The sequence below is a fragment of the Chroicocephalus ridibundus genome, chromosome 6 (assembly GCF_963924245.1).
Source record: "Chroicocephalus ridibundus chromosome 6, bChrRid1.1, whole genome shotgun sequence".
Lineage (NCBI taxonomy): Eukaryota > Metazoa > Chordata > Aves > Charadriiformes > Laridae > Chroicocephalus > Chroicocephalus ridibundus.
The window spans coordinates 19,613,234-19,633,103 of record NC_086289.1 but is presented as its reverse complement, the minus strand read 5'-3'; the positions used below and the strand labels follow the sequence as shown (position 1 = coordinate 19,633,103).

Below are 19,870 nucleotides of genomic sequence, written 5' to 3'. Positions count from 1 at the left end.
CCCTGTTATGGCGTCGCCAATGACAGCAACAGGCTATAAATTTGCATGGCCTCGGGCCAGCGGCTCACCAAGGGTGCTCTGTTTGAGTTTGCCCTGACCCACCTGCAGCTTTGTTTTTCTTGGCACAACCCCGATGGCAATTTCTCCAACTGACTGTATCTCACCTGTTTCACTTTCGTTTCTCTTGGGGCAGTACAACCACAGTTTCACAGAGAGAGCAGCGACAAACAGTCGTTCCGGGTGGGGTGAGATGTTTAGTGCTCTTCCAGAACGCCGTGGCGTGGGGAAATACAGGCCTGGTACAACAGCAGGGACCTTGCAATGGGGAGACACGGGACGAAGGAGTGGAGGCAAGGGGCGGTAGGACGTTGTGGGGTAGGACTAGGGGGATGACACAGTACCAACAAAACAGGACCCTAAAGCATGGTACAAAACTGTGCAAAGATGCATCAGCAGAGGCAGGAGGGGAAAAGGACCCTTCCCTATAGCCCGCGCATGATAACCAGCTCAGCCTATACTGGCCTGAAATATTCTCCGCGTCCTAGATGCCTCTGGATTTGAACAAAGTAAACGCTGGGAGTTACTAGGAGCTGTTGCCACATTCTCCACAACACAACATAATGTGTGGCACAGAGCCAGGCTGAAAAAAAAGCAGTTTACTCACTCCTAGGTTTCTATTCCCCTACTGGCGGCTATTCCAGCTTCTTTCGCAGATCCAGGCAGAGCTGAAGTTTCACTTTCTGGTTCCCGTTAAATTACTCACAGACCACGTGAGGGCTGGAGCACATAAAAGGGAAGGCATAGCAACGGAGAGCAGCACTCCTTCGGCTTCAAAGCTACCTTAACCTAAGTGGGCAGAGAAGGAAAACCATGAGGTGAGCAACCCAGTCCCTGAAAGGTGCTTTTTTGCTATGTCACAGGAAAATAATGCTTATTATTTACTTAAACGTAAGCAGGGAGGGACTATGGGGATCCAAACAGCAGAAAATATTTTGCAGAATATCTACTGGATGAATCAAAATAAAATAAGGGTTCTATTGAATATTGTAATTTTATCACTTCTCCGACAAGGGCCAGCCCTGTGAGCAGAACTGGCCATCAGGAAAACTGTGTGTGGGCAGTTCGGGGGTGACACCCAGGCTGCAGCCGCAGCTGGTGCCCGGCTGAATGGGTGCCTGGGGCTGATGCATTTGAGAATTTACTTTCTGATCTCTACTACTGCCAGGACCAGCAAAGAGGGCAGCACAGGCTCTGGGCTGCCCCTTGGAGCATAAGCTGTCGGGGGTCGGGGAGGGGGGATAACACCTTCTGAAGACCGTCACGCATGCACAGAGCTGTGCGCGCACGCAAATGGGGCAAAGCCAAGATGGCAGGACAACTTTGGAAATCGCGTTTAACGGTTATGTGTTGAACTAAACTAAACTGTATTTAATTTGCGTCACAAATCTGTTTTTGTGACATTCATGAATATTAATTTTCCACAAATGTCTTCTCATTAATTACTCTCCTCTGTTAGTTTCTCAGCCGTGGACATTAGACATTGTCAGGGTTCTCGGCTGAGGCAATAAAAAACACACGCCACATTTTTAATTGAACTGGTGATTTGGGAGCCAATATCTGTTCCGTGGTATTCACCGGTAGCCAAAGATTTCTAACAAGAGAGTGACAATAATGGGAACTCGCTCTCACTTCCTCTTCATCCCAGAAGAACTGTAGTTACCTCACACACAGCTTTCTAATTAGGAACGGCTGTTAATACCGACGAAAAACCTCAGTTAGGCAGAAGAGATTATTTGAGAAAGGCGAAGAAGTCTGTAAGACAAACTTATACATTACCAGCACTTATAAATACCATTTTTGTCTGACTTCTTCCAGTACCTCTGGGTCAGATGGTTTGGGTGGGAAAGCGTATTCAGTTTTGCTTTCCCCAGTGTCCTGCCCATTGTCCCAGAACCTGTAAGAATTGCTGACGGATTCCTCCTTGATTTGCCTCCTCATAATTTTCAGTCTTTCCACTCACTCTTTTTTTTTTTACCCAAAAGATGCCTCTTTTTTTACATGATTGTGGAGCTGAGCGGCAGCACGCGTGGTACCACACAGGCTGTCAGACCCTCTGGGCTTTAGAGGAGGGGGGGCAGAGAAGTCTTTCTAACAAAGAAGGATTTGACTGAGAAGCCTTGATTATAATGTCACGTATAATTCCTTCTTTAAGGGAGGGCACAATACGGACTAGGGTGTTACCTTCTCTGGGCTGTAAAGGTTTGTCCTTGATAGTTTGTGTGCTAAAAGCTGCTCTGCATGTCCACACCGGGACACAGGCAGGCAATGGCAGGAGGGGGACCCCAAATGCCACCCTGCCCCGGCTGCTCCCAAGCTTGTTCCCAGAGCTATCAGCCCATCCCCACGCACAGTGAGGAGCTCAGAGGCAGGAGGGCAGGCGGGGGCTCCCCCCGGGGCTCAGGGACACGAGCTCCCACCTGGCCCTCCCAGGGGACCCCCACGGGCCAAGGGGATACCCCACGCTAGGGGTCCAAGGGAGCGCAGTGCTTAAGGATGTGGGACACCTTATGGGATGCAGGGAAAAGCATTTGGGGATTGTGTGAGACATTATGGGATGTCTGGGGAAGGGACCAAAGGCAGGGAAACGAGTGACCTAGGTGATTTGGGAAGGAACAAATGATTAAAAATAGAGAGGGACAAAGGGGTATTATGGACCGGGTGTATGCAAACAGGGTCTGGTCAGTGTGCGTGCGTCTAGGGGTGAGGAGCCTGGGTAGAGAGAGGATCCCTGACCAGCTACGGGATGTCCAAAGCCACCTTCTGGGGATCCACAGGGTCAGTGAGTGAGCGTGTGGTGGGTACCAGCAAGCGCAGTGGGGTTGCATCCTCAGGGGTCCTGTACACCCATGCGCCAGCAACTGGGGAGACTGGTAGGATCCAGGAGCCAGCTACTGGATACATTAGTATAATCATAAAAACGGTATTATGATCTAACAAACAAGGATTTACAAATGCAGGAAATGCAAAATGAAATTTATAATCCAGACCATAAAATATACAGATACATGGGAAAGGCACTGTATCATTTTCTCTATATTTTAGGGGAAGCTTTGTTATTTGATTACCTCTTTTGGGTAGGCTTCAGCAATTGTTCCTGGCATAGGAAGTATGCTCCTGAGGCCCAGAGCTGTGCCAGCTTTACCAGAGAGATTAGCCCTCCTCTTTGACAGCCAGACCACCAGCTCTGTTGCTATGTAAGAGATGCCCTCATATACTGGCAAGGAGAATTACTGAAATAATTATTCCGCTCTTTAGACCAATGGCTTCCCAGAGCTTTGGCTTGTTTGAAGTATTGTTGACTTGTGGCACTAGGTGAGGTATTGCCTGGTTTTGAAGTACCTCATGCCTGGTTTAAAAACAAGAGTAGCAAAAAGCCAGTGGAGTGTAAGTACATTTTTCTTTGTTTTCTTCTAGTGCCATTTCCATGAATTCCTTGAAGAGCTCCCTGCTGAAGCTAGAATGTCATTTTACATGGACCTTGCTGAAGCAGGATGTGGATCTCGGACACCTAGAAGAAACAGTAGATGATCAGATCGAGTTTTTCATAGAATCCAACATCACAAATTATAATCTACTAGCCTATGTATGCCACCTAAAGGGTTCAAATGAGGAAGCCCTGAGAAATCTCCAAAAAGCTGAAGCAGCAGCTCAAAAAAATCATCCAGATGAAATTGACTGGAGAATTCTTGTTACCTGGGGGAACTATGCCTGGATCTATTACCACATGAAAAGATATGAAGAAGCTCAAACTTATATAAACAAAGTGGAAAACAGCTGCAAAAAGCTTTCAAATACTGACCAATGGAAGATTCAACTTCCGGAGATCTATGCTGAGCAAGGATGGGCATTATTAAAGTTTGGGAGAAAATACTATGAGAGAGCAAAGGATTGTTTTGAAACTGCTCTGAAGAATGAACCCAATAACCCAAGATTTAATGCTGGCTATGCAATAGTAATGTATCGTTTGGAAGACTTCTCTCTCAGACAATGTGAAGAAATAATCCCGTCCCTTGAGCTCCTGAAGCGTGCAGTGGAACTGAATCCAAAGAGTACTTTCATTATGGCATTACTCGCGTTAAAACTTCAAGACGTAAAGCAAGCTGATGAAGGGGAGAGGTACATTGAAGAAGCAATGCAGATAACCCCTGATCTTCCTTATGTCCAGCGATACGCCGCTAAGTTTTACAGAAGGAAAGGAGAAGTGGACAAAGCGGTGGAGATTTTGAAAAAGGCCCTGGCAGTGACACCAAAATCTGCCTTTTTGCATCACCAACTAGCACTCTGCTACAAAGGAAAGCTGTATCAATTGAAAAACACTACAAGATATCCACCTCAAGAGCAAGTGGAGGAAGTCATCCGACTTGCCATTTTTCATCTTAAAACAGCGATTGCCCAAAAGGCAAAATTTTTTACTGCCCACATTGAACTAGCAAACATGTATGCAGAAGGAAAGAGGTATGAAGAAGCAGAAGAGACATTTCAGAAAGCGTTTCAGATAAATATTCTATTCGATAATGATAAACAAGAATATTACTACCGTTATGGCAATTTTCAGCGTTTTCATATGAAATCGGAATCTGAAGCCATTAGGTATTACCTAGAAGGGCTGAAAATTGATAAAGAGTCTTATGGAAGAATTGCGTGCAGAAATGCTCTCAAGAAATTGCTGGAAAAAAGAATTCAGAGAGGTTTAGAAGACGCAGCAGATTTTGGTACACTTGGACTTGTTCATAAGCTAAGCGGTGAAAAACACAAAGCAATTGAGTGCTACGAGAAAGCCATTGCACTGTGTCCCAACAATGAAGAATATCTGAGTGCATTATGTGAGCTACGACTTTCCATCTCAAGCTAAATCTCCCCAAGATCCTTCACGCCAAAAAAAACCCAAACCCAAGGACATTTTAGCAGACTTTCAAAACCACTTTTTTTTTTTTTTTTTTTAAGGTTGATGTTATAACCGGATGAAACATCTGGTGGCATCGCTTTCTGGTGATAATGTAGAAACTGCAGATTATGATTGTTCATTTGTTTGTTCATTCACCCACAGAGAGCGTGCTTGGGAAGACTAAATAGCAGTTAAGATATCTTGGTCTTCAATGCTAATGCTGGTATAAAAGTTGCGTTTAAGTGATGATCTGCAGAACAGAGAGCTTCTAATCAAATGATATCTAAATTAGATATTACCGTTTACTGAGAAAAAGATAAGGGAATCATTGTAGTATTTCATCTATCCACTTGAAAGCCATGTTATACACAAATGGAATTTCTGATGCTTTTTCATATGTTTAAAAAAAATGTATTTTTTAGTGTTATTTAGAAGACGCTTTTGTTGAAGACTTGTTTGGTTTACTAGCTTGTATGTTGTTTAACTATGAAAAATAACTACTGTATGGCTAGTTCCCTGGAAAGCTTAAAAAACCTGTATTAAAGAGCATTGCATCCATCAACTGTCACTTCTGGTACCTCTCTGCTGACCAATCCTCATGTTAGTAGATGAAAGAAAAGGAAACGGCCATTTGAAAAAGTAACAGGGATAAAGTTTTGGCAGGATATGAAAGGGTCAGGAGGTAGCCCCATTTATTTTCCCAAACTCTCAACAAAGGTGGCTTCAGAAGTGTTGCACCAAAGAATTAAACTGAGCACAAAATGACGTCGGTCTAATTTACCCAAAATCACACTCTCAGGAACCGCTGCAGCAAACATCTGGAGAGGAAGGAAAGGCAATCTTTGAGGTGCCAAAGAGACATCTATCTGTGGCCGTGCTTGTGAAACAAGCCAGGGATAGAAAACGCACACAAGAAACGTACTGAACCGGACACGGAGGGCAGAGCGCTGCCAGAGCAAGGAGTTGCATGAGCACTGGAGAACAGGGCCGCAGAGAGCAAGGGGCTTGTGGGAAGTGGGGTGGGTGCCCACAGAGTCTACATGAATGGAAGAAAGGGCTGAAAGGACAGAGAGGACGGGTGGAGGAGGTGATTGTCTTCAGTTGTCCAACTAAAAGTCAGTATTCTTTACAACAGGCTGGCCTAATTCCATAGCATTGTACCTTGGTATAGCAGTTCATGGTGCTCAGGGAAAACTAACGCTGTACTTTCAATACACTTCTGAGCACTAGCCGGTGGTGTAGAATGAAGCAAACTGGTGACAGAGCCCATCAGGAGGGATGTGGCCTTTTGTTTCCAGCCATCCTGGAGCATTCCTGCCCCTGCCACAGCAGTCCCGTGTACAGACAGGGTGACAGGCCTGAAGGAGTGTAAAATATGATGCCAGACCACAAAACATCAAGAAACCTCCCCCATGTCAGCTCTCCCTCAAAGAATATTTCATAATACAAGTAAAAGGATCAGGAGTACATGATACAACCACACCTTCTTCCTAAGAAAGGGCTGGGGCAAAATCCATTCTTGTTTTCCAGCCACCCGCCAGCTTTTCTCTTACAAAGAAAGGTGGCCCTACCTAGGGAAAGAGTGGGGAGGGAGGAGAACAGGAAGGACTGGGAGCAGGACTGGCACACCACTGCTGAAAGCTGGTAGGAACAACAGTAGGGTTGAAGTCAGGAAGCTGTGGTGGCACATCCATGCTCCCCTCCACGCCCTGCCACCAGAGCCTCTCCTGCCTCGCTCCTGGAAAACGAACCTTGCAGAAATAAGGAGCAGCAGTAAAATATTTTGAGAAAAATGCGAGCCTGAACTTTTTAGAACAGTCAGAGTGGCTCGATCTTCGCCACAGCGAAGAAACTCACCGTGAGGTGCAGAGATGCGAGAAATCTGTTTCTTGCACTTTGCCTTCTTCAGTCTCTGGAGGTTCAGGCTGGGCCGCGGTGCTGCCCGGGGATGCTGCGTGCAAACTCTGCCTTCCAGTTCTTGCCCAGTGTCTTGTAAATGGGGAGAAATGGTCTTTCCCACAGGGTGGTGCTGCTGCATTGCCTGGCGTGGCGGCACAGGGAAGAGGCTGAGCTTCAGCTTCGGGAAGCGGAAAAAAACAAATCCACACCTTTTGCAGTCTCCAAGTCCAATGGGCAAAACCAGAATCACACAGAGGGTGAACCACCTCTCATTCGCACCCAAGTATGAAGACATCACTGGAGCCTACGCTGGCGATGCAGGGAAAAAGGGAGTGAAGACAACCCTGCAGCATACATTAATGAATCAAAAGCGTCTTCTAAATTATACAGAAAACTACTGGAATACACCAGAACGGTCACTTCGTAGAGGGAATTATTTATTGAGGCAATCCTGGCTAAGGACTTTGTTGTGCTGACCATGAAGTACTGTTACAGCTTAACTAAAACAAGCTCTTCCTTCTCACATAAATTCATAACACTTTAGAAAGCAAACAAGGAACTGTTGTGGCAATATGAAATATATTCACCATATAGTAGCCCAGAAAACCTTTGGTTTTCAGGAGATAAATTGTCATCCAAGTTGGCAGAAACGTTTCAGGCTCAAAAATTTTTTTCTGAAAACAGGGTTATTTTTCAGCAGGAGGTACTTGATTTTTCCAATGCCGTTTTCACACAATTTTTCAAGGTACAATTTATTAAAGGTTCCAAAACTGACCTGATAAAAACTCTCACTACAATGTAAGCAATTTCAAAAGAATGAGGATTTCCTCATGTCAAACCTCATGCAATGGAAACAGATGGGATACCTTCAGCGGCTGTAAGCGGTTGCACTTACTAACAATGAATTCCCCTTCACTGCACAGAATAGAGTATTATCCCAGGCAGGATTCACCTGAGATAGGATCCCTCTGTTTCTGCCTCGGGCAGATGTTACTCCAGCCAAGTGAGGCCACGCTGTCCCGGGAAGCCAGGCAGGCTCAGCCATGCAGTGCTGCATCCAAGCTCGTATCCCCCAGTGCTCAACAGGGCTGGTGGGAACACGCAGTGTTAGCTTGGCAAATTGTGCCCAGCTAGCCCAGAGTTCTCTGCCCGTCACTGCACCGTGCCATGCCAGGAAATATCCTCTATGGAGAACAGCCTGAATATTATAATCTCTGAAAAAAACAAAACAAAACAAAAACAACAAAAAACCCAAACCATTGTAGATACAATAAAACATTTTTTTTAAATATGGTATAATCCAGAGACGTCTATAATACGCTGCCTGAAGCCTTTCACAGGGCAGGATGAAGATGAGGTGTTCAATTTAGGTTGTACGGACCAGGGGGTAGAAGTTTGGCATGAGACTTCGCAAACCTTGGATTTTACTGTCATTTCTTCCACTCGCAGGTCATTTCTTGTTATGCTTCCTTCCTTCTCTGTTTCTCTGTGAGGAAATTCATGACAGGGCTGATATTTCACAGTGTGTTTTACACACAGAAAGCATCATTCTGGTATATAAGCTTTTATCCATTGGCTTAATTCAGCACAGAAACAGTGTTAGAAAACCCTGAAATCATTCTATCGTTCCCTACAAAAGATCTGTGTATAAAACTAGTTGAATGTTTTCTGCTGAATTAGATATTTAAAACAAGAAATACTGCCTTAATTATAAGTTAAACACAAAACAGAAAAGCCTATGAAAAAATATCTTGAAATTAAAAAAAAAAATCCAAAAAACACTAATAACATATTACACAGTATGATTTACTAGGGTAAAAATGCATATAGTATTATTCTAACAGACTTCTATAATATGCAGTTATAGCATGAACAGCTGCCGACATGTCATGATGTGGTAAAAAAATGCAATTAGATTTTTGTACAGTAAATGACAGCACTAACTTACAACTTGTTGAAATAGCTTATCTTCTTTGTAGACCACACTATTCTCTACTTTTTGATATAAAATTTTGCATTAAGATCTAGAACAGTATCTTCATCACTACTAATGAATAAAGCCACCTTTTTTTCCTCTCAAATGTGCCTATTTTTCCTAACTCATTAAGAAACACTCATGGATAATTTTTGTCTTTTTTTAAGAATTTTTAAGAATATATTTTAAAATCAAAATTAGGGCCCAGGACTCAGTTGCCACGCAGAGCGGAACAAAAGGTTACGTCATCAGTTTTAAGCAGTTTTTGCACTCCCATGTCTTAATCTGTGGTCTGTGCACATAAATCGTGCTACTGGCTCTGACCACACTTCTGAAGCAGGGCAATGAGAAATGCTTTGTTTGAGCACAGACAACTGAAGTCAAACAATTTTAATACGTTGAAATATGCATGAGTAATAGAATTACTTGACACACATACTATTCATATATATGTAAAAATACATTATACCCCTATGGCTGTACTCTTGATCTAAATAAAATTTGTGAATGTCAGTCTATTTTGCTTTCCCCTCTGAGGCACAGACGGGAGCAGGACGCCATGAGCAGCCATTTAATACACTGCAGATGAATAACAAAATGACTAGTTCAACGTTGATAACAATTATTCGAACTCTGATCAATTTGCTAATGAACAGAATGCAACTTTATACAGCATCAAAACACAGAAATTATTTGCATTTCCGAATGTGAAAATCCTGCATCGATGACTTTGGAAATGTAGTGGGAAACATCCCATTATTTATTAGTTCACCACATCAGTAATTTACCCCATGAGCTACATTTGGTCCGTAGCTCTGGTTGAGCAGCCAGCTGTAGTATATTCCTCACACAAGTAGCAGGAAACCAGGGGTGAATCGCAGCTGTTGTGTTCTGGCCATCCAGGACAAGTGACCTGACCAGCTCGTCAGGTGTCACAAATGACTAATTTGCACATTCTGAAGATACAGTTCCCAGGTCCAAGAAGAGACAGACTTGCCACTGGAATATGCAGAAAAAACTTTGTCTGCCAATGTCCTCTTTACGTATCGCCTGTGGAGTGGGCAGTTTCTCAGTCATCTGCTTGCACAGACTCTAAATTTCGTCAACAGCTGCTGATTTTACAGGAGGAAGAGGCTCTGTATTCGGAAACAACCAAGCCTCTCCTCTTGTCTCCCGGGCTGCGTTCCAGCTTCTTCAAACTAATGCAGCTAAACCAGGTTTGTCCATCAGCACACCTAGTCCCCTGGCACAAATTTACTCCTCTTCAAATAGTAGATGAGCCACAGCACCTCTTCTACCCTCCCAGACAAGGATCAGTTGGAGGATCATACCTGGAATGTCAATGTTTAGAAATTCAAGCTTTAAAGATCTTCAGGAGAAAAGCAGCAGCCACCTCAACATTTTGCTGTAGGAGGCTTGGGAAAGTAAGTCTAAAACCATACTTGAAATTAAATTGCAACTTATGTACAAAATTCAGGCACACTGTAAAAATTAAAGCTGCTCCAGAGATACTTTGAGCATAAATCACAGTTTCCTGTCAGATTTTCTAAATAAAATGGCTTTGGCATTTGAAATAGTTATTTGCAAAGAGTTTAACGCAGACTGATAAACGTGGAGGTTTTTTGGTGGTGATTAGTCCATTGAAACATAATAGACCAGAACACCAAAAAGCTTACTGTTGTTAAAGTTTATTGTTCAGTTTTGGTGACTGATTACTTTATAGTCTTTTTTTTATTATAGCCAATTATCATCTTTGAGATTATCTGTGGAGTCGACATACTGCATTTCCAATAAATCTGTGAACATTTGTATCTGCAAACTCTTTATTTTCAGTCTAGCTTTCTTCTATTACTGCATTAACTTGATATTATTGTTGCTGTATGTAGATTTTAGCCAACTAAAAACACGAAAGAAGAATCTAATTGAGAGATGCCTTGTTTCGCAGGAGTACCATCAGTGTAACACTACAGAGCCACCTCCATCTCAGTCACGGCTGTGCAGTGCTGAATCCGGACGGTGCTTGTCATCTGTTGCCGTAGCTGTTTGTATCCACAGCCAAAAATTCAACATCCTTTTGGTCTAATTCTGCTGCGACAGAATAAGCTATTGCTCCATTTGTCCAGATGTGCTGTTTGGTGCCAGTATCATTGGTGAGCGACCGCAAGTGTGTTCTTTTGATTTTCTTTGCTAGTCTTGCAAAGCACAATAATGTTGAACTAAAAATCATAGAAAATCCACACAGGAGGAATGATGCAGTATAGCTGCCAGTTGTGTCCACAAGCCAACCTGTAGGAGAGCAAATCATGGGTTTTTAAAGGCCCGTCAAAATTCTGATAATTTACAAATCCCATGATCAACAGGAGTTTTATAAGCTTCTGGAGTTATCACATATAAATACAATCAAACAATACGGGTTTACATCACCGTCACTATACTTTTACCTCCTGGGGCAGGGAGGCATTTGTCCTCAGCAGGCAGATAAGATTTTGATGGGCTTTTGTTTAGCGGTCAAACCCACGAGAAAAGGCACAGCAGTCATCACCACAATCCTAAATAAACATCTTTCAACTGCATGGATTTAACTGGCAGTCTTTAGACATGCTTAGAGAGCCCTGAGATTAAGTACGCTGTGCATGAGATCCTCATACAGAAACATCTAGTGAGCTATGCCCTAGGCTCATGCATCACTTAAAATAATTCCATTTTGCAATGGTTTTGGCTATGGAAAATTAAATTAAAGCCTTCAGAAGCAGAGATTAATTGGGAATTGATGTGAATAGAAGACAAAATAGGCAAGACATGGCTGTTTGAAAAAAGATCTCTGTCCCTCCACAATATTCAAAACTGTGTCAAGTTCTTTCTAAAGAATAATAGGAGTACGGCTCTCATCCTTACTTCACGGTAATCGAACTGATGGGGAAAACGACGGTTAGATATTACTGCGATGAGCCCGTGACCAAACAATAGCAAAGCTGACTCACCCACCTGTTCAAAGCAGGCTGGAGTTGAAAAAATCAAGTCCCCCGCACAAAAAAAAAAATCATGTTGTAATGAAACTCTCTTTAGGTTACATTTTGAAAACCATGTAATTTCACAGTGAAACCTTTTGTTCCTTCTACTTGCACGATTTCTGAGCTACATGAAGTCATGATGTAACAGCTCTCAAACGCCTCATTCTGTACTGGTTTGTTTTTTAAACTTCAACTTGGTCTATACATAGAAATCATCCCATCAAGACAGGGAATAAGTGGGATCTAGATTCTTATGAAGGTCTAGGTGTGTTATTTTCCTGCCCAGGGGCTACATCCACATTCAGCGTGCATTTGCTGTCCTTTCTCTCCTTCTACATCACACCAATAGTTAAATCTGAAGTAGTGATAAGAGTACAGGAAAGTAATTTGTGACGAACCTGCAACAGGTGGGCTCACTAGATATGGTATGGCATGCAGAAAATACACAACCCCCAGTGCTGATGATAACGAAGAAGTTCCCACTACATCTGCCGTCACGACAGGGATGAGCGTTACATAGGCTCCATCAAAGTAGCCAAAGGTAAATGAGAAAGGCACAAGCAAGGGGAAGTTTTGGAGAACTGGCAGGAAAAGACAACAGAGGCCATCCATTCCCACAGCAAAGAGGTAGCAAAAGTGCCGATGCTTCTTCAAACACCTGCAAATTTCAAAACAGAAAAGAAAAAGATTATCGCTGAACACAGCATCTCAGTTTCTATGCCCTGGCATGCAGCCCTTCAGTCTCTTTTATATACCTCAAATTTAAGTCAATTTCCATACACAGTCTTCAAAATGAAAAGCTCAACACTGACGAGCCCAGGTAGGGAAAGCTGCTCACCTACAGCTGCAGAAGCATCTGGAAAGCAGCAGCCCATGCTGCCTGCAGTGTTCTTCGGGCTGCCCTTAGTGAGGGGAGCCACTCCACTGACAGGATTTTGCAGCCTACTAAAGTTTCAATGTTCAAAGCAGTATTCCATCAGGCTTTACATCCCAGCTCAGCAAGGTGCTCCCAGTATTATGCAAAGATATTACAGTATACCTCGCTTAGTTGTCATCCTTCACATCAGCCTTTAAACACCGGAGTTATCATCAGAAATTCCATTTCTCTCTGCCCCACAAAAGCAATAACTGATTTTTTCCCACAAACTGAATAAGCACAAAGAACACGTCCTTTAGAATCAAAATCCTTCTAAATTTAGCCAGCGTCTACTGATGTTACAGGTGCTGTACACAGATGGTTGAGTGAGCTGAGTTAGCAAAGCATGGTGAGCTCTTACATACTAGAAAATACGTTAACGCTTTTAGGTCTGTCTGTCTGAGTATATGCTTGGCAGCACTGGGCCAGACCCTTGACCCTTTTCCATAACTTCTGTGCCTCCCCAGCAGCACAAAAGAGATGGAAAGGCAGAGAAAGCAGAGTGAGATCCTCTAGGAAACGGGTACAGAGGATCGCACTCAAACAACTTCAGGCAGGGTGTTACATTTCCACTTTGCACAAAAATATAATTTCTTCAGGAAAAAAAGAAACGGAACCAGCAGAATTGAACAAACTCAGAAAAAACAATAACATTAAATAGTAAGCATTTCTGATAGTTAGACCGTGTGTTGGTTTGTTGTGGTTTGTTTTCTTCTTTTAAATGTTATGCATGCTACAGAAGAAGTCCATAATGTTAACTTTTATGTGTATTACACCTCACTTGCACCCAGCCTCCCACCAGCTAAAGCGTACACTTGCTTAGCTGTAAGCCATTACCTTCTATCTGTTAGCCATCCAAAGGTGACATTACCAATGATGTCTATGACACCAAGTATGGACATGAGGAAGGCCGCCTGGTGATGACTCACTCCAACGCTCAAAGCATAAGGCACTAGATAGACGAAAAGAGGGCTACAGCCATATGCCATAAATAAAACTGACACTGCCAGCACCATGAAGCCCGGCATCAGTAAAAAGTCATATTCCTTCCACGAACAGTAGCATAAACATTCATGAGACCACGCTTTGATTAAAGGTGAACAGACGGACATTCGTTTTAAGTCTCGTTTCTGTGCTTTGGGGACATAATCCTGTTCAAGAAACTCAGGAGCAGTTTTACGGTCCTCCTTAAGAGCAATAGGCCGCATCAAGGCACCACAGACACAGAGGTTTAAAACAAAACCTCCCAGGATGAGTAAAGCTCCACGCCAGGAAAACTGCTCGATTAAGAGCTGGACCACAGGGGCAAGGATGAAGGTACCGATTCCACTTCCTGACATGGCTATTCCATACGCCAGCGCTTTTCTTTTGTTGAAGTATTTGCCCACCATCGCAATGGCTGGAGAATAACAGAGTGCAAACCCAAGCCCTAGAAGAGAAAGCACAGTGCAGATGGCTTAATACTAAGCACGACACATGGGAAGACATTAAATTAAATCACATAACCTACTTTCATTAGCACAAACAAATAAGAAGCTTTTTCTGGTGCTGTATCAGGCAGCCCAGTCATGGTGTGAAGAGGACCAGGATGACTCCTTTCTCCCACTGTCGTGGTCACTGACTTGACAAACCTAACGGATCATCATTAATCCAAGATAACAAGGCTCAGAAAGAAGTGATGGGGTTTGCTTAATAACAAGAATGAGGATGATTGATGAATAAACATCAGAGAAATGGTGTGTTAGCCTCTCCTGGATGCAAGATGAGCTCTTGCCCCAGGGTCTGTGCAGATGCTGGCACTGGGCACACTGTTCTGATGAGGCACCACTTTGTGTTTCGGTCTGTTGCAACCCTGAACATTAATTTTCAGGTCTCTGAAGCACAGTACAAAGAGTCTGTCTCTGTTACTAATATTCTACAATAAACCTTTTTTAGTCAGCTAAACAAACTCCACGCAGCAGCTGCTTGGAGTCCTGACCATTTTAAATCCCTGCCAGTAAGTAAAGAGGGGGGAAAAACCTCAGAAAACAAAGCCATGTCCAATGTAGTAAACAAATATCCATCTTTTGGACTGGGAAAAAGATTGTGGTCTCTGTTGCAGAACCAGAGAGCAGATTTTAATCACCAAATGGTTGCCCTAACACTAATATGTTTCTGATTCAGCCGCAGAAATGAGTTCCTGACTAGGTTTTTGAAGCATGTCCTACATCGAGGGTAAACCAGTCCCCACTGCCTTTGGCAGAACTTGCCAATAGAGGAGATAATCTCCCGGCGCCGTAACCAGCTTGCCACATCCTCCTCAAAGGCTGCACTGTGCCGAGCGGGCACAAAGCCTGCCAGGAGGGGATAAGTGGATTAGAGGGACTGCAGGCGGTGGATGCCCGCTCCGACACCCCTCAGGAGGCGAGGGGAGCAGCAGGGCAGAGAGCTGGCGTTGGACTTGTGTAGGCAGCAGAGCTGGAGCCCTGAGCTAGACATCATCACTCGAGAGCTGTGAAAATCATACTCTATTTCGTGTACATGCCACTTATTTTTTAGTGAGTTGGCAGGGAGAAATAGGTCCCCAAAAAGCCAATAAATGTCATGTGAAAAGTGTAAACAAAAAGTTTGTGGCTGAAAACATTTTCATACCTCTTAGAAGGAGCTCTCTATTTATTGCCACTCCCCCATCTCACCTCTGCTTCACTCCTCACAGTTTCAGGTCCTGCAGCCCTGAACATTCACCAGTTACGCTCCCACCTCCTCTCTGGGTCCAGGCACCACCTCTAGCCTTTACCAACAGTTCACCTCTCCATTAATCAATCCCACAGACTAGAAGTTCAGTCCTTATTGAACTGGCTCTTTAGAACTCCATGTACAAAGTGCAACTGCTTTTCCACCTCAGTATTCCCAGTGGTTCTCACTAAGGAAGCCTCAGTGGCATTAGCATGGTATGTGGCACAGTCCTTTAAAAAGGAGCCTTTTTATTTGTAATGAACACATTTGTCAAAGATTAACATTGTAATACAGGAGTGACATGCACTACAATAAGGATTTTATTTTATTTTTTTTTAAACAAGTAAGCTGCTGGCAGCATGTGAACTGCAGTAATTCCACCAACTTGTTACTAAACAGCAGGGGACCAAGTACAAGGGCTTATATCACCGTGGCTACCAGGTCAGTATTAATGAGGAAGGAATGTCAGTGTGACCATGGGCACTTCTCAAGTTCCTCTGTGCACACCAAAGACAGGGAGATAGGACAGAGCGAAGACATTTGTCGCCACCATACCTGAACACAAATGGAGGAGCTGCTACAGCAACGCTACCAACCAGGAGATTGTGTGCTTTTCAAATGGAATGTAACGCAGACAAAAATAAGGTGCACAGCTGAGGTACCGGCTATTCACCCAGTGCTGCTCGCCCCACCTGCTCTTATGTTATGGTTTAAACTTTTTTTTTTTTTAATATGCAAATATTTTGGGGCAGTTTAGAACTCCTACCATAACAAACTCCTCCCAAATCACAGGCAAAAAAGGAAACCTTTTTGTGTATCACCTACAACAGAAGTCCTTCCTGACCTCCCATAATTTCACAATGTTTTCCGATCTTTAACAGAAGTCAGAGAGTTGCTTTTGCAGCATGCTGCGTTTGGGCTGTATGAGATCCAACGAGTGCTGCAGCCCTCGCAGGAGCAGCCAAAGCCTCTCATTTACAATGAAGGGAACAGGTCTGAGTATCTCTGTCCATCAGCAAGGTGGCAATATGACATGAAGAAGAGATCACCCCTCTTGAAAGGGAGGACCATAATTTTTAACGTTCCCGTGTTGCTGTCATGGCAGGAACAAAGGGGCTGAATGCCTCCTACCTGTAAGGACTCCTAATGATAAGTAGAGATGTTCCAGGCTGGTGGCGAATGAACTCAAAATTAGTCCAGCAGACGCAAGCAGCCCTCCTAGCATGATACCAACTTGGCAGGACACATGATTACTGATTAAACTCCCAAGCGGGGCTTCAAAGAAACAAATAAAGCTGGTAGTTAAAGGCAGGTCCTCACACACAGTTCGTTGCAACAGTCATCAAGGAAAAGGAAGCAGTAGGTAAGCAGGAGAAAATGGTGATCACAGCTACCCAGAGTGGTCTCCCAATATCCCCCCCATCACAACAGTGGGAGCACCAAAAAACTTCTAAAAATACTTTTCCTGAAAGCGAGCTAAAACTGAAATTTACATTAGCTTTCTCAACAGCCTTTTCAGCAGGTCAAAGTCACTATGGGAGACAGCTACTCTGCAGTTTTTGGGGTCAAGAGAGGCCAGAGCAACAGCCCACAGTGTTCATTGCTCCACGCTTACGACACTGAGACCTTTCCCCACCTGGAATTTGCACTTCAGCCCTCAGTAACTTCAGGTGTCAGACCCAAACAGGAAAGATCTCACATCTTTTGGACCATCTCCAGAGCCACTACCCCTTTTCCTGCACTTCTCCAATGTTGATGGCTCACAGATCACCCTGCTTCTACCATGGGGTGTTGTCACCAGCCCTCTCCCTCTCCGTTACCTGCAATACCAGGGCAAGGTTACCCTTATTTCTCTTTTTTCCCCAAGATATAGCCTGGCTGACACAGTAGAGTAGCTAATGTCTCATTCCAACTGTGTCCCTGTGCCTTTGTAGCAATTCTCAGGGATTAACCAACCCTTTTCCACAGGATTAGGGCATGGATTTTCAGCTAGCTATACAGTTTTAAAGTAAACCCATGAGAAATTCGGTACAACTTCTGTACTGATGCATGTCGTTTTTAGTAACACTGAACTTTCTTTTAAGGGAAAAGACTATTTGTAAACACACATGTTTGCTAAAAGGAGGATGACTGTGACTTGAGCCGAAGGCAAGATGTACATCCTGTGCTGTGTCTCAAATATGATTCCAATAAAAAGGCAAAAGAAACAAGTACTCCGTTAGTAGCTCTCAAACATGACTTGTCCTACTAGACCTCGACAAAAGTACATTTCTGAAAACTTAGATCATTTGACAATACGAAGTTCTGCTTCTTTCCTACAGTATGAAGACACTCCCTTCCTGCACAACTGCACTGGGGGAAGCAGCTTGGATATACCATACCCCAGAGATACATCTCTCTTTCCAAGCTGACTCCACCAACTTGTGAACACAGTAAAACCAGATGGAGCTGAAAAAAATCAGCAGCATTAGTCTTAAAAGGGTAATACACACCACAGAGCATCGTAGCACAGTCGACAATGGAATGGATCCAAGCTGTTCTGGCATAATCCTGCCCAAAGTACGCCTGGAACTCCACAAAGAAAATGGAGATGCACCTAGGAAAGAAAACATGAATGCTGACCTGTTGAACATGGGACATTTGCCTCAGAAAACACTGGTCTCACTCTTCAGGTATAAAGAGTACCCACTTGAAGGTCCTCTCCAGCTCCCAGGAAAATCAAACCTGTGATTTGCTTAAATCCCAACGAGATGGGGAAATTTTTAAACAGTTTCTAAGGGATATTGGAAATGAAGGGCTACCTTAATGCATGAGGGACAAGACATGAAATGGTGTGTGCAAGTTGAGTAATTCCAACAGTACTCTGTGTAAGGCACCTAGGCTAGGGTGATTCAACCAGAGAAGAGTCCTTGCTTTGCACTGGCAACAACTAAACCATACATTGGTGTCCAGCTCTTATCCCAACAGTGGGATTAGACAAGTAGGCTGATTTAGAACCTAATTCGGACAGATAATTACTCCAGAGAGATTATGAATATTATCATACTGCATGTTTCTCACCGTGGTATCTGCTGCTAGGTTTTTATAACTCATTTTTCAACTGAAATGAAACTGAAATTGTAATTATCACCAGGAATGATTGCCCACATCATGATGTTGCTTCCCAGGTACAGAAAGCCTCCGCTCCCCAGTTCTTCCCTGACCTGTTTGCTCGCTAATGGTGGTATTCACATCTGCACAAACTGGCAGAGGGCAGGGCCAGCATAGTACCTATAGAGCCCACACCACCTATAGCTACGTGTTCGTGGATGCACAAGTGCAAAGCAAGTGAAAAGCAACTTCTCGTGAACAGAGAATGAAAACACAGCAGGAGCCCATGGACCTTCCAACAGTTTATTAAAATGCTTCCAGGAGAGGTTACTTTGCTCTGCCTAACAACTGTAACTGTTCTACCAGTCTCTGCAGGGGAACGGATTAAAAGGCTGCATAGTTTCATTCTGGTTTCTGCATCAGCAAGAGACCCCTTTTCCCCCCCTCTCTTTTTTCCTCCTGCAAATCAATAAAGGACTACTTTCTTCAGCTTTTTCTTGCATGTACTTCATTCTTCTATATACTCTAGATACGTGCCAGCCATTAGATGATTTCTTGGATGTGACACATTTCAGACATGAAAAAGGAACTAAATGCACTAGGAAACCTCTACTGTTATTATGGCATTTGTATGTTTCCATACATAAACTAACACTGTGTCAATGTTCCCACGCCCCTTTTATGCTGTTGACTCTAGACTTTAGACCCCTAAACCTGGCAGCTTCATTTTAAAAGTAGTATAAAATTTAGGTAGGAAACATTGTATTTGCATTATACTGACTGTCCAACAAGATGCTGTCTTCGTGTTCCTCACTTAACAGGGTGCTTATCTCTCTGCTTAATATAGTTTAAATGTCCATGTTCACACACACCAGGGTCCTCTGCCTCCAGTCGACATCAAAGTCGCCCAACAGCAGCTGTGGAAGCCATCTCACTCCAGATGTATACATTGTGTTTATGCAAGGCAGCAGTCTATTCCTGTTCTTTCTATTTTTGAGAAAATATTTTCCGCATACTTTGGATACCAGAAGGGTATAGAGAGGGGCCTCCTCTCTGGGTCATGGACCTTCTCAGTAAGGATGGTGCCTGCAATGCTTGCAGTAGGAGAAGCGGGTATGTATAGGTTTCACGGATAGGCTCGGGAGCCAAACAAATCCACTGGGACTAGCAAAAATGAGAACGGCTGTGGGGTCAGAGGGACACAGTGGACCCGAAGAGTCCCTGGCATGATTCCTCCCTCCCCGACCAAACCACTAGAGCCTTAAATAACGCTGCCTGCCCCAGGCTTTGATTCTGCAAGGAATCACAGTGAGGGTGTT

General features: G+C 43.7%; 2 protein-coding genes across 15 annotated transcripts in view; one reads left to right on the top strand and one right to left on the bottom strand.

Annotated features, from left to right (window-relative positions):
• The first annotated feature begins 749 nt into the window (after positions 1-749).
• LOC134517059 (interferon-induced protein with tetratricopeptide repeats 5-like) lies at positions 750-5,517 on the top strand. The gene is made up of 2 exons (XM_063338141.1): positions 750-875; positions 3,475-5,517. Exons 1-2 carry the CDS (start codon positions 871-873, stop codon positions 4,910-4,912), a joined length of 1,443 nt encoding a protein of 480 aa, XP_063194211.1. The 5' UTR covers positions 750-870; the 3' UTR covers positions 4,913-5,517.
• The window catches only part of SLC16A12 (solute carrier family 16 member 12), a 40,554-nt gene continuing 24,121 nt past the window's right edge, over positions 3,438-19,870 (bottom strand). For 11 of the 14 annotated variants that reach the window (XM_063338137.1, XM_063338127.1, XM_063338136.1 and 8 more), the window contains 6 exons: positions 17,954-18,057; positions 16,593-16,736; positions 13,584-14,175; positions 12,229-12,488; positions 6,803-11,105; positions 3,438-3,568 (listed from right to left, as the gene is read on the bottom strand). In XM_063338137.1, coding sequence (XP_063194207.1) covers positions 10,843-11,105; positions 12,229-12,488; positions 13,584-14,175; positions 16,593-16,736; positions 17,954-18,057 — 1,363 coding nt within the window. In that variant the 3' untranslated portion in view covers positions 3,438-3,568; positions 6,803-10,842. The remainder of the gene's footprint in view (positions 3,569-6,802; positions 11,106-12,228; positions 12,489-13,583; positions 14,176-16,592; positions 16,737-17,953; positions 18,058-19,870) is intronic. The other 3 variants (XM_063338139.1, XM_063338138.1, XM_063338140.1) reach the window with 3 other exon arrangements.